The sequence below is a fragment of the Cornus florida genome, unplaced genomic scaffold, assembly GCF_030987335.1.
Source record: "Cornus florida cultivar Cherokee Brave unplaced genomic scaffold, ASM3098733v1 CherokeeBrave_3.0.0_Hap2_Chr06, whole genome shotgun sequence".
Lineage (NCBI taxonomy): Eukaryota > Viridiplantae > Streptophyta > Magnoliopsida > Cornales > Cornaceae > Cornus > Cornus florida.
Genome location: NW_026775576.1, coordinates 92,706,830 through 92,721,909, shown reverse-complemented (window position 1 = coordinate 92,721,909; position 15,080 = coordinate 92,706,830). Strand labels below are relative to the sequence as shown.

At 33.4% G+C, this 15,080-nt stretch overlaps 1 protein-coding gene across 1 annotated transcript; it reads left to right on the top strand.

Annotated features, from left to right (window-relative positions):
* The first annotated feature begins 3,821 nt into the window (after positions 1-3,821).
* LOC132312928 (dnaJ protein ERDJ2-like) lies at positions 3,822-13,391 on the top strand. Its single transcript, XM_059811494.1, has 11 exons — positions 3,822-3,990; positions 5,474-5,714; positions 5,808-5,903; positions 6,540-6,660; positions 6,779-6,885; positions 6,998-7,215; positions 7,621-7,798; positions 7,907-8,026; positions 9,344-9,430; positions 10,648-10,758; positions 12,365-13,391. The coding sequence occupies exons 2-11, from the start codon at positions 5,529-5,531 to the stop codon at positions 13,160-13,162; spliced, it is 2,022 nt and encodes a 673-aa protein (XP_059667477.1). The 5' UTR covers positions 3,822-3,990; positions 5,474-5,528; the 3' UTR covers positions 13,163-13,391.
* The last annotated feature ends 1,689 nt before the right edge of the window (positions 13,392-15,080 follow it).

The window sequence follows — 15,080 nt, the reverse complement described above, 5'->3', positions numbered from 1 at the left end:
GTCTAATTAGATTTACTTTTATTAAAAAAAGAACTCATAATAAATAGATAAATAAGTAATCTGTGTTAGAGTTTTATAGAAACTCTTTTAGAATCTATTTTTATATCAATTAATAAATAAATTTTTACATTAATAATACTTGTCTAATTAGATTTCCTTTTATTAAAAAACTCATAATAAATAAATAATTTGTGTTAGAGTTTTGAAGAAATTCTTTAAATATATATTTGTCTATTGTGATAGAGTTTTATTGAAAACAAAATAGGTAATTTGTGATAGAGTTTTATAGAAATTATTTTATTTTATTTAAATATATCATTGTCTAATTAGATTAATTTTATTAAGAAACTCATAATAAAAGTTAATTTGTGGTTGAGTTTTAGAAAAATTATTTTGTTTTGTATATCAATTAATAAATATTTTTTATATTAGTAATTTTTGTCTTATTAGATTTTCTTTTATTAAAAAATTCACAATAATGAATAGATAAATAAGTTAATTTAAATTTTATTATGTAGATTTTAGTGTTTTTAATATTTTTTTTTATATAAATAAATAAATACTCAAACTTTTTGCACATCTAATAATGGTATATAAAAAAACTATTTTTATATCAATTAATAAATATTTTTTATATATAAATAAATAAATATTGAAACTCTTCGGCCCAAGAGTTTCCGTATTTTAGTCTGGAATTCTAAATTTCTATAATTTTCAATTTCTGTACCCCTTCCTCCTTCCCTCTAGGGCCAGTTATATTGTGATAATTATCAAAAAAAAAAAAAAACTATTTTTTTATATTGAACTAAAAATTAGAGTTTTATATAGAATGTGATTGATTTTATTAGGTAATTTTTAGAATATTATATAAACTATTTTTATATTAATTAATAAATATTTTTTTTTATATAAATAAATAAATACTGAAATACAGAAACACTTTGCATGATTTTATTAGGTAATTTTCAATTAATAAATATTTTTTATTTTAATAATTGTTGTCTAATTAGATTTACTTTTATTAAAAAATCATCTTTGTTGATTTGTTGTGTAGAGGGGCCCACAAGCTTGCTTGTAAGGCCCCCGTGCCATCCACATCACAGATATGTGACTTTTCGAGTTTCACCTCACAGTTGGATCAATCGAGTTTTATTAGGTAATTTTCAATTAATAAATATTTTTTATTTTAATAATTGTTGTCTAACTAGATTTACTTTTATTAAAAAACTCATAATAAATAGAAAAATATGTAATTTGTACTTAAATACTGAAACTCTTTGCACATATAATAATAGTATTATATGAATTAATAAATATTTTTTATATAAATAAATAAATATTGAAACTCTTTGGCAAATTTTATGTATTTTACTCTGGAATTCTGGATTTTTAGAATTCTCAATTTTTATACCCCTTCCCCCCTCCTCCATGCCTCTATTTATAGGCTTCTTAAATTAATAGGATGATAACATGTGTCCTTTTATGATAATTACATAATCATAACTGGGCCGGGCCAGTTATATTGTGATAATTATCCATAAAAAATAACTATTGATTTATATTGGACTAAAAATTAGAGTTTTATATATAATGTGATTGATTTTATTAGGTAAATTTTAGAGTTTTATAGAAACGATTTTTACAAAAATTATTTTTATATCAATTAATAAATATATTTTTATATAAATAAATAACTACCGAAACACACTTTCCATGATTTTATTAGTTAATTTTTAATTAATAAATATTTTTGATTTTAATAATTCTTGTTTAATTAGATTTACTTTTATTAAAAAAACTCATAATAAATAGATAAATAAGTAATTTGTGTTAGAAACTCTTTTAAAACCTCTTTTTATATCAATTAATAAATAATTTTTTATATTAACAATACTTGTCTAATTAGATTTCCTTTTATTAAAAAACTCATAATAAATAGATAAATAGGTAATTTGTGTTAGAGTTTTATAGAAACTCTTTAAATATATCTTTGTTTAGTGTGATATAGTTTTATTGAAAATAAAATTGGTAATTTATGATATAGTTTTATATAAAATATTTTATTTTCTTTAAATATATACTTGTCTAATTAGATTTAATTTTACTAAGAAACTCATAATAAAAGTTAATTTATGGTAGAGTTTTAGAAAAATTATTTTGTTTGATATATCAATTAATAAATATTTTTATATTAATAATTATTTTCTAATTAGATTTTCTTTTATTAAAAAATTCATAATAATAAATAGATTAATAGGTTAATTTATGGACCATTTGGTCAAGCACAATTGATTAGAGATTGAATTTTAATTTTATTAGGTAATTTTGAGTTTTATAGAATTTATATCGTGGGATATAATAATTAATGAGAACTCTTTATTGTGAATTAAACTCTTTTTATATTTTGTTAATTTGAATTTTATTAAGTAATTTTGAGTTTTATAGAATTTATATCAATTAATAAATAAATACTGAAACTGTTGCACAAAGGCCGATAAAGTAGTACTATAGTTTATCTTAGCCAAAAGACCAAGAAATGTTAGCAAAAGGCCGACCCAAAAAAATTTAGTACTACACTTGATCTTAGTCAAAAGGCAAAGAAGGTGTGATTATTATTTTTTTAACTCTATAATTTTATAAGAGACTTTGTAATTATTTTTACTTAAAACTAATGTGGGACTTTGTAATTTGAATTAAACTCTTTTTTATATTTTGTTAATTTGAATTAATTTTAATTTTATTAGGTAATTTTGAGTGTTATAGAATTTATATCAATTAATAAATAAATACTGAAATACTGAAACACTTTGCACATTTAATAATAGTACAGATATAATAATACGTTTAATATACATATATATAAGGTAACCATATAGTGAGCTCAATTAGTGGATTGGTATGCTAAGCCTAACAAAGTCGAACCAACCACAAAAAGGTCCATAAACAAGCCCATATAAAGCCTACGGATACATCAGGCCCAAAAGACAAATAAGCCCAAAAAAGCGACAACCGATATAAATGGTTTGAGCCGAATCATTGATCATATTTTATTATTATTTTTTTTTCTTTTTATTTTTTAAAGTACGTGTATCAGCTCCACAACACATATACCATTTAAGTCAAGAGTGTAATTTGAAAGCGAGATCTTAAAAACTTACCTCCCAGATCCGCTATGCCGATCACATTGAAGGGGTCCCTTTTAACAATTGCAAATAATAACCACTGAAAGTCTTTTGCTACATCGATTCTTCTATCCTTTTTGAATTGCATATAAATGATTATGGGATGTCTTTGCTAGGTGGAATCTTTTAACAGTGTGAAGCATTTGGATTACCACCAATTTATAGGTATGAAATATGTATCAAACATAAATAAATAAATAAACACCTCTAATATTATTGTTTTGGGTATATTGTTATTTTAAAATGAATATGCTTGATAATAAAACTAAAATTCATTCTAAATACTTCACTAATTTAATTTTGACACAGAGACACATTGCAACTCGGTTTCTCTTCTTGTTTAATGTTATCCTCTTTGGTTTAGTAAAAAAAAAACAAAAAATTCAAATGGTGTAAAGTGTAATTTATTTAGGCTATTCAACTTTTTTTTATTATACAATAATAAAAATATTAAGCTATTCAACTTTTTTTATTATCATTAAAAAATTAAAATAAATGTTATAAATAATGAAAAATGCTTACTAGTTCAGCAATAGATTTTGAAGAAGTAATTAATGAGAAAAAAAAAAAAAAATTTTTTTGTGTGTAAAAGAAAATTAAAAATTCCACTTATTTTAATAAACAAGAGAAAATATCGCATTTCCTTCATTTTCCGCCCAACTCGGTGGATCCAAACGCAGGGAAAAGAATTGTATTCCAAACAAAGCGCCCAAATACTCGAGTTCGGACTCATATTTCCGTGGAGGAAAAGTCCGTACACCCGAGTTTCGAGTTTCAAAGTCCACTCTCCGGCGACGTCGTCGACGAGGTATGGATTCAATTTCGTATCCTTATAGTGAAATGATGATATATTCTCTTGTTTTAATTAGGCAATTGATTCAAATCGTCCTTAGTTCTATCGATTATACATGTTCACACACTCATATATATATATATATATATATATATATATATTTGCAGTGATTGTGTTCTTGGCGAGGTCGCACAGCTCAATTCAGATGAATGCTTTTGATACTTTGATGTTTTATGTGTGCCCTGGTCTTTGTTTTTGAAATTTGTCACAAGCATATTGTGACCGAGAATTTTAGTTTGTTAGGTTAATTGTTTCACGTCTTCACAAATGAATTGATTATCTTATTTTTCTAAATGATTGGGCCTTTTACTCTCATTTGGCATACTTGTTATGCGTCGGCCATTTTTCCCCTTCCCTCTGCATATACTGAATATTCTGTTCAGAAGTTAAGAAGTTAAGTACATAAGAAAGAAGAGTTCTACAATCGTAGTTGGCGTGATATCTGCTCTACTAATACAGATTAGTTTATAGCACATTTGCTTCACGATTAATCTCAAATCTTATTTTTTTGAAGAGGCCAAAGATTATATTTTTTTGGGTAACAAAGGGTGTCCTCGCCCTGTTTTTGACCTGGACTATTACGGTATTACCTATGGTATGCAGAATCACCCCCCAACCACGGGTATCAGGTAAGCCTAGGGTGAAACTCGACCTCCCAAGAGTTGAACACAAGACCTCTGGGTCATGTCCAAAGGCCTTATGCTAACTCAGTTACCCCGTAGGGTAAAGTATTAATGGTCACTTCAGTTGGGAATAAAGCATGATGGCAAATATCTGGTCTACCTGTAATTGTTGCCAATTCATTGGTAATAAAAGATATTGGATTAACAATGAATATATTTATTACTCTATCATATCCACGTAGAAATTTACACTCTTCCATAACGGTGGATGATTATGCCGGTAATATTTCATTAACTATTAGTACATTTCTCAAATGTTCAAGCAAAATTTCATTTGTTATATTAGTACATTTGCAGATTTGCAAGCACAATCCTATCTATCTTCATGAGGCCAGAATTTTTAATTTTGCTTTAACCATTAAGAAACTATGGGTGAAAATAATATATGATTGTGGTTGATTGGTCTAGAATTTGTTTGGCAGTAAAAGAAATTGAATTAGCATGGAATAAATCTACCAATTCATGATAAATGTTTTATTGAATATTAATACTTTTGGCACAATCCCATTTATTACTAGGGGGTCAAAGTGTTTAATTTTGTTGGTCATTAAGGAACTCTTGATGGGAACAATATTTGTTTGTGGTTAGTGTAACATGATATTCAATTTAGTTACCACCAATGGCTTATCCCAAATGATATCTCATCATCCTTCCAAATGAAAGGTTGAGAGTGTGCTTTACCAACCCCTCTCCTCCTCACCTCCCATCCCCCTTCTCCCCAAATCAAGGTATACTGACTGGAGAAAGCTTTGCAGGGATATTCACCGATTATTGTCAATCTCAACAACTTCTCTTGAATAGAAGTTCAATATGGCTGCCTCAGAAGATAATAGTGCACTCTTTCCAATCTTCATCTTGACTATAATGGCTTTGCCATTAGTGCCTTACACAATGTTGAAGTTATGTCGTGCAGCCTCCATAAAGACAAAGAGTATCCATTGCCAATGTTCAGTTTGCTTCCACTCTGGGAAGCACCACAAATCCATTTTTAAACGGGTAAGTTTCCATTTAACTCTAGATTATTTGAATTTTAAATCATACTTGCAATCGTGTTTACTTGTATTCTGATTCTATTGATTTACTTTTCAGATCTCAAACTTTTCAACATCCAGTAATCTAACTCTTGTGTTGCTTTGGGTCATCATGGCAGTCCTGGTTTATTACATCAAAAACATTAGCCATGAGGTAATTTATATATCATTGCTTAATTCTTCATTAATTGGGTTTGATTTGGCAATTAAAGACTTTAAGCATAAATGATACAATTGTACGATTCATTACAGAGTGTAGAGTTTTATTTAAACAAAAGAGTCTATTTTTGTGATAATCATGTTATCAAATCAAGGGTAACTTGCACCGACTTCCCATGAGGTTTGGTCTAATTCAAGAACCTTTCATCCCCTTATCAATTGTCGGCTTAACTATTCTTTATTCTTTAAGCATAATATTTCAAAAAGTTTCCTTTAGCCTAATGGTGGGATGGTGATGTTGTTTATTCTTCCTTCTTTTCTTTTTTTTTTTTTTCTTTTTTTCTTTTTTTTCTTTCTAATAAGTGATGGTGGGATGGTCCGATGGAGATTTATGTAGTCTCCTATTAATTATATGATTCTTTTAAAACAGTTTTATTAATGTTTTAGTTCGTAGTGATTTGTCCAATTCTTTTTACCACCAATCACATATTATGATATTATCTATTTTTATGTTGTTTTAAAAATGCTTGAGCTGTTCCTCGTAAAGGAAATATCCTTCTGCATGTTTAAAAATGTTTTGAGCTGTTTCTCATAAAGGAAATATCCTGCTGCATGTTTTCTTTTTCTTTAGATCGAAGTTTTTGAGCCATTCAATATTCTCGGATTAGAACATGGGGCTTCAGATTCAGAAATAAAGAAGGCATATAGGAGACTCTCCATTCAATACCATCCTGATAAAAATCCAGATCCAGGTTGAGGTTTTTCATATCTGCATTTTATTTGTTATTTTTTCCCCATACACGTTGACTGAAATCTGATGCTTCTTAGCTGTCATATGTTTATTGACTTCATTCTTTTCTTTTATCTCAGATGCTCACAACTATTTTATAGAGTACATATCAAAGGCATATCAGGCTTTGACAGATCCAATATCACGCGAGAACTTTGAAAAATATGGCCATCCAGATGGTAGGCAGGTAGCATATCCTTGCTACTAAGGAGGGGATAAACTATCTATTCATTAAGAAATTTGATTTAGAAGAGAGTTGACCTAAATCTAAGTGAATTTGACATTTTTGTTTGGATCAGGGGTTTCAAATGGGCATTGCACTCCCTCAGTTTCTGCTGAACATTGATGGAGCATCTGGTGGAATATTATTACTAGGGATTGTTGGAGTTTGTATTCTTCTGCCACTGGTTATGGCTGTAATATATTTGTCAAGGTCATCAAAATACACTGGAAACTACGTCATGCATCACACATTATCTACATATTATTACTTCATGAAGCCTTCTTTGGCCCCAAGGTATACTATTTCTTTATATGTGCAACCTGACTTATAAAGGCCTCACTAGCTGCCATGAAAGTTTTCAGTCCATAATTCCACCACAACCCCCCCCCCCGCCCCCCCCCCCCCCCCCCCCACACACACACACACACACACAAATATATATATATATATACACACACACATATATATATTGCTCTCCCCCCTTCCCCGTTATTCTGCTTTCTTAAAATGTGGTCAAGTATATCTCTAGTTCTCTCTCCATCCAGGGTGAAATAAATAAATAAAAACCACGATTCTCTGTTTAAATTGCTCTGAAATAGTTCTCATGCAGGCCGTAATGCTAGTGTTACTTAAACAACGAATAAATTGTATTTTTACCCCTTATTTGTGCTTTTCCCTAATATTACCTTAGTGATACAGCAAGGTCATGGATGTTTTCATAAAGGCTGCTGAGTACATGGAAATCCCGGTTCGTCGGAATGATGGAGAACCCCTTCAGAAACTGTTTATGTTAGTCAGGAGTGAGTTGAACTTGGACCTTAAGAACATTAAGCAAGAACAAGCTAAGTTTTGGAAGCAGCATCCAGCCCTAGTAAAGGTGATATGCTTGCCGTCTTTAGGTTGTGTCAACTGTCGAGCAGTCCATGTCCTATTATTCTCATCCTTGGTATTTCGGTTTACATAACAACAATTATATCCTTTACAGACAGAATTGTTAATTCAAGCCCAATTGACTCGTGAGTTGGCGGCTTTATCGCCAGCTCTACTGCGTGATTTCAGACATGTGCTTGAACTTGCACCTCGCCTTCTTGAAGAATTAATGAAGGTAATATTCCTATGCCTTTTTTTTTTTTTTTCTTTTTTCTTTTTTCACTGCCATTTACCTTTGTGATACATTAATGCTGCTGCATGCTGTTTCTCTTTTATGAAACATTTTGTTGTGCATATTTTCAAGTTAATCTCTGTAGACTCACTTCTGAAATATTTTAATTTCATACTTCAGAGTTCTCTGGACATTGGGTGGCAAACTTAGTTCCATAAACCTCTAGACCATGATAGCGATTTTTCTGGAGAACTCTTCGAAAGTCAATTTTCTAGTGCCTCCCTGATTTTTATGGAAAAGTTTGCATTAACCTATCCATTTTTGTTTTTGAGTAATTAAATAATACGGAGTACTAGTTTTTTCTTTAATTGTTAAAATACAAATAATACTCTGTCCAAACACCGTGGGATATAGCCCTTACTGTTTTTTGCGAACTTATGAACTGGCCTGGTTTCATTCTGTTGGCTGCTTACATTCTATTGCCAACCCCTCTCACCACCCACTTGTCCTTGTTGGGCAGCTGCGAGACCCCGAGCAGCTCAAGCTGTTTTTTGTTGAGAGATTTTTCAAGACCATTTATTATGTCAATTAAACAAGCTAATTGCTGCCTGTGGTCTAATAACTGCATCATTTTCTCTACTTGCTATGGAAAGCAGAATTATTCACTTAAAGCATTAGACTAACTGTTTCATAGCAATAAACATTACAGGACTGCCACTAGAATTCCTAATTAATACATGTTGGCAATTATTTTCTGAAACCAGCTTTTTTAAAATATCTGTCACGACTTACAAGTATTGTTTTTAAATATTTATATGATATCAAATTTTCATCTAGTAGGTTGGGAATCAGGGACTGGTTAAGAGTCTAGCTAGCACAAGTTGTTCGAATTGTCAAAATGAGCCCTAACAGTAACTGGCTGAGCTTGGTTTGAACTCAGCTCATGCTCAACCTGTATTGACCTGAACTGGGTGTGAACGCGCCACTAAGCTAACATGGTGTAATTGTTTACACTTTTATTACCTTTCCTCTTTGGGCCCTGGACCTGTCATTGCTGGCTCTTAGAAGTAAAAATCTAACAAGAGGATAAACTCTACAAACTTGTGAATTGTATATCTGTAGTACTGGAGAAGGAAGATATTGGAACATGTAATATTTATTTGGTGGCTGGTGTAGGTCTCTCTCTCTCTATCTCTCTCACTCGCGCGCGCGCACGTTTATAACCTCAGTTGTAATGATTAAACTTGATTATTTCTGCTAAAGTTGTTTTTCTTCCTGTCCTCTACAAGTTGTAATAATTCATATATACTGTGGATACAGATGGCAGTTATACCACGCAGTTCGCAAGGGCATGGATGGCTGAGGCCTGCAATTGGGGTGGTTGAGCTTTCCCAAAGCATTATTCAGGTGTTGTATCAATAAAGTTGCTATCCATGTTCCATTTAAGCAAAGAGATAACTAAGTAAATTTGCTTTCCTGGTTGACCATCATATGGCAAGCTGTCTTTCTTATTTTACTTTTACAAATGACTTGTGATACACTCTTCACATGTGCTGCTAATCATGCATTGATGCACGTCTATTCTTGCATCCATTCAGAGGGTGTGTGAAGCTAGGTTAGCATAGTATTGAGCCAGTGAGAGCGCAAATGGGAGCAAGAGTGACTGTCTAAGAAATGTCTACCGTCTAGAGCTTCTCAGTTCTCTGGACTTGGCCATGGAAGTATGTGTTCACATATTATATGTGATTTCAGTATATTTATTATTCACAAAAGGATTAAAAAAAAGAGCTTCTGTACAAAATTAAACTTAGCTTGGTGGCATTTAGCGAGCAACTTTTGCTTTGCTGTTCAAGCCCCTGCAAGTGGACCTATTTTTAAGGAGCAAACTACTCTCAGAACCCTTGGAGTGTACTTGATCTGCAACCCCCTGACTGCCCAAAAATTGAACTCGCAGATTTAAAAGTCAAATGCGGATTATCAGGATTGTGTGTTGGAACTGCAAATTTGTGTGGATTGTTCAGCAGTCTTCTCCCACCTAGGCAGATTATGTATTTTAGGTGTGGAGGTGGCACGAAAATGGAACCCTTCCAATAATTCCGTATCTTGTGAAGTGAGTCCCTTGTTTGTTGTTTAGAGTTTTTGGGAGCAACCACACTAAAATGGTCCATTCAATATTATTTTTTTTAAGCATCTGGACTGAGCCTGTTATTCTATTCTAAGCCTGAATGATTCATTTTTCAAAAATGTTAAGGATGTACTAGGATTTTAGGAGATCACATTTTTTCGGTGTATTGATAACTCATTTTACATGGCCAAGGAAATCAAAATATGATTTTTTGCTACACGTGTAAACACACCCAATTAGTTCTTGTGTCGTATGCATCCAACTTACCTTATGGGACTGATTTAGTTTTATTTAAATCATTGCTTGACCTAAAGTCTCTCACGTGATTAATAAACTTACCGTTCATTCCTTAAAAATTCAGTCCTTTCATTCTGTTTCAAATCTTAAAATTTTTTTCTGTAGATTTCCTTTACCTTCTTCCCAGTAATGAATCTAAGATTGTAATTTCTGCTTCATGCTGACTGCTGTTTTTTTGGAATTTGGAAATATTGTAATGCAGGCAGTTCCACTTAGTGCAAGAAAAGCAACTGGAGGATCCAGTGAAGGAATTGCTCCCTTTCTGCAGCTGCCACACTTCAGTGAGACCATTATAAAGAAGATTGCGCGAAAGGTAACTTAATTTTATTTTCTTTGTTGTTTACTCTGCAGTAGGGTTCTCAGTTCCACTGCAATATTATCTTTGTTTATGCCTTTTCATTCTCAGCTCGCTCCTTCCTTGGGATCAATTTTGTTTCATCTTTTGGCTAAAACTTTTCCTTGGAACAATAATAATTTGGTGATCACATGCTCCTTTCAAAGAAAGCTCTAAACCGACTCTAAACTTGAGTCTTCTTAAGATCTGGAGAAGCTTGTGAGGTCAGATTCCCCTCCAGTATAAACATGTTGATAAGCTAGGTGCCAATTTTTTTTGATAGGTGAGCAGACACACAACTCACACACTCAAACACCATGGCCGTTGCAATGGGTACTTGACCTCTCAACATCCCACGTTGGAGGAAGATGAAATACCACCAGGCTAGACCCTTGCTCTTTGATCTGTTGGCCCAGTTCCGTTTCGTGGTGAAAGCTCCTTCGCTGCCGCGTGTTGATTGTTCTGGCTTAGCCCCCTCGACCGATCTTGTGGTATTCGACGGCGCTTTTGATCCAGCTTTTTCGGGCCAACGTCACTGGTCTGATCTGTGAAATATCCTGTGAGAATGTTGTCCATCGCCTGCCCCCTTGAACCTTCCCTAGAGACTAACATAAACTGCAACCTCGATAACTCTGTCCCCAGTTTCTTCACCCCTGACAACACAGACAGTCTTCACCCCTGACAACACAGACAGAATATCGGAGACGGGAGTGATGCGAGAATATATATATTTTAAGGGTATCTTTGACATTTGAACAAAATTCTACTTTCATTAAGTGTTGATCTGTATTAATTGATAAATGAAAAACCCTTTCACCTAAAATTCTAATTTATAGTGAATTATCGAACACACTTAATTTGAGAATCATTGAATTTGTTCAGTTTTAAGTACTTAACTGAGCTATAAAATAGTATCTTAGTTTTTGTTTTCCCCCTGATAAATAAGTTTGTTGCCATTGTACTCTGGAGACGTGTTATCCAGTTTGTATTCACCTTCGCCGCCGCGTGTTGATTGTTCTGGCTTAGCCCCCTCGACCGATCTTGTGGTATTCGACGGCGCTCTTGATCCAGCTTTTTCGGGCCAATGTCACAGGTCTGATCTGTGAAATATCCTGTGAGAATGTTGTCCATCGCCTGCCCCCTTGAACCTTCACTAGAGACTAACATAAACTGCAACCTCGATAATTCTGTCCCCAGTTTCTTCACCCCTGACAACACAGACAGAATATCGGAGACGGGAGTGATGCGAGAATATATATATTTTAAGGTTATCTTTGACATTTGAACAAAATTCTTAGAACTACTTTCATTAAGTGTTGATCTGTATTAATCGATAAATGAAAACCCTTTCACCTAAAATTCTAATTTATAGTGAATTATTGAACACATTTAATTTGAGAATCATTGAATTTGTTCAGTTTTAAGTACTTAACTGAGCTATAAAATAGTATCTTAGTTTTTGTTTTCCCCCTGATAAATAAGTTTGTTGCCATTGTACTCTGGAGACGTGTTATCCAGTTTGTCTTCACCTTCACCTTTCTATTGATGTCGTTCCTACCCCCCTCCTCTCATATTCTGGATGCAGAAAGTGCGGACATTTCAAGAAATTTGGGACATGACCTCACAGGAGCGTGCTGAATTGCTCACACAGTTTGCTGGGTTTTCTGCTGCTGAATTCCAAGATGTGGAGATGGTTCTCGAAATGATGCCTGCCATAACAGTAGACATTACATGTGAGACAGAAGGTGAAGAGGGAATACAAGAGGGTGACATTGTCACAATGCACGCTTGGGTTACACTCAAGCGTGGGAATGGCCTGATTGGAGCCCTTCCACATGCTCCATATTTCCCTTTCCACAAGGAAGAGAATTTCTGGTTGCTGCTAGCAGACTCTGCCTCAAACGATGTGTGGATGTTTCACAAGGTTAATTTCATGGATGAAGCTGCGGCTATTACTGCTGCTTCAAAAGCAATTCAAGATTCAAAAGAGGGGTCCGGGGCTAGCTTGAAGGAGATAAGTGTGGCTGTTAAAGAAGCAGTTGAGAGAGTGAAGAATGGGTCAAGGCTGGTAATGAGTAAGTTCCAAGCCCCTGATGAAGGGACCTACAACCTGACTTCTTACTGCTTGTGTGACTCTTGGATCGGTTGTGATAAGAAGACAAGCTCGAAGCTGAAGGTTTTGAAACGAAGCCGAGCAGGGACAAGGGGTGGTGCTATGGTGGAAGAGGGACCAAATGTGGAGGATGGAATTGAAGCGGAAGAGGAGGAAGAAGAAGATGAATATGATGATTATGAGAGTGAATATAGTGAAGATGAGGATGTTCAAGACACACACAATAAAGGAGCTGTGGTCAATGATGGTTCAGGATCTGAGAAAGAGTAGAAACTTATTTCCTTTTACTTTCATTATCATTGTTATTTGTAATTTTTGAGAAGAAAACAGAGAAAGGCTGGGGGAGGGGGGAATTCTGTTTAATTTCTTTCATATTACCCTTGCTGAATATCTGGGCTTCTTCCCAACGACACATAGTTACTTTAGCCTATTACTGTATTTTCACTTGACAGGAATAAGATATGCATGGATGGAGATCTCTTGACGGGTTGAAGTAAAAGATGGGTCAAAGCAATAAAGCCCGATATTGAATAACCATGGTTTTTTTACATTTTAGCCTTTTTAGGGTTTATCTTTGGTTGCTAATGCTATGTTTGGTTGGTTGGAGGGAAGGATTGAGGAGAGGGGGAATAAATTAACTTTTTCGTGTTTGGTTGGAGGGGAGGGAAGAGAGGGAGGAAGAGGAGCGAGAGAGCAAGAAGTGATAACTAGATTTTTCATTTCCAACCTTCCTAAAAATTTATAATAAATATAGAATTTTTAAATTTGTAAATAATGATTGGCATATTAGTAAAAATAATACAAAAATCTTCTTTCCCTTTCAACCAAACAAAAAAAATATGTCACCATATTTTTTATTTCTACTATCAATTCAACCAAACAAAAAGTGGGAGAGTCATCTTCCTTTCGTTAGGGATGCCTCATTTATCCCTTTCATTTATTTTTCCATCCTTCCAACCAAACAGAGCGTAAAATTTCTGTAGTGTGGATGGAAGGGCTGTTTATATTGGCTGTTTTTCAACTATTAATTTGCACCAATTTGCCATATGTTTTTATGTTTATGCTGTGGCTTTGGCTGGCTTCTCTTAAATCAGTAGCAGTAGAGAGATTTAGAGGTGGAGGTTGCACGTTTCATCTTTCCTCCCTCAACGGTTGTTTCTCTCCCATTGAGTTTATGGCCGGTGAGAGAACGGTTTTCAAGGGTTTAGAGCTGTTGAGATTGAATATATGATCAAGTCTCTCTTAAATACAAATGTTTTTTTTTTTTTTAAATACAAAAGTTGGCATATCCTATGTAAATAAAAAATTAAAATTTTCCTAAATCAAGTATTTCACAACATCAAGACAGCTGTTAGTGGGACACACAGGCTCTATCCGGATCCTGGAAAGAAGAGTAGGAAAGAAAATTGAAATTCTAAAAACTACTTTAGGAGACAACATTTTAAAGCATTTCTTTTCCTTTCCCTCCTTTTTGAGACATGACGAAAGCTTCGCGATGAACAAAAAAGAACCTTGTACCAAATTTTATCCAACTGCTATTGATAAAAGAACTCAAAATCTATGAAGCCATGCTGAAAGTTTGAAAGGCTTTTTTCCAAACATTTGCCCGTCACCAAATTTCTATTTAACACTCTAGTTGCCGCATAAGTTAGGAGAAATTATTATATGATACCGGCAACATTGGTCTAAGTTCAATCATTACGTGACACATCAGCAAGCACGTTAGAGACTATAATGTATGCCAACATGTTGGATCCAAGCGTTATGTACATTTGAATGTAATTGTAGTGTCCAATTGTGTATTCCATCTTTACATCTTTAATAATAGAGTTTTTTTACCTCTTTAAGAATAGAGAGTTACAACCCAGAGGTTACGAGTTCGAAATGAAAAACAGTGAGTTACGCACATCTAACCCTTTCCAAATTTCACAATGACGTGCACATCTAACCCTTTCCAAATTTCACAATGACGTGCACTGTGGCTGTTTTTCTCTCTCTACTAAGAACAATTCATACAAAATAACTGAACAAGTCTCGTGCCTATACCCCATTTGCTGAACTCGTGAGGTCACCTGCTAGAGCGACGATAGTTTTCATTCTTAAAACTTATGTTAGAACAAAATAATGAAGAATTTTCTACTTATATTACAAATGTTAATGATGGTGTGAGGATTACAGCAAGCGATTT

Bases quoted from the DNA above. Each gene is read 5' to 3' on its own strand.
- LOC132312928 (XM_059811494.1), top strand. From the start codon at position 5,529: ATGGCTGCCTCAGAAGATAATAGTGCACTCTTTCCAATCTTCATCTTG. The intron at 6,661-6,778 runs GTTGAGGTTTTT...CTTTTATCTCAG, and splicing joins TGATAAAAATCCAGATCCAG to ATGCTCACAACTATTTTATA. The intron at 7,216-7,620 runs GTATACTATTTC...TTAGTGATACAG, and splicing joins AAGCCTTCTTTGGCCCCAAG to CAAGGTCATGGATGTTTTCA.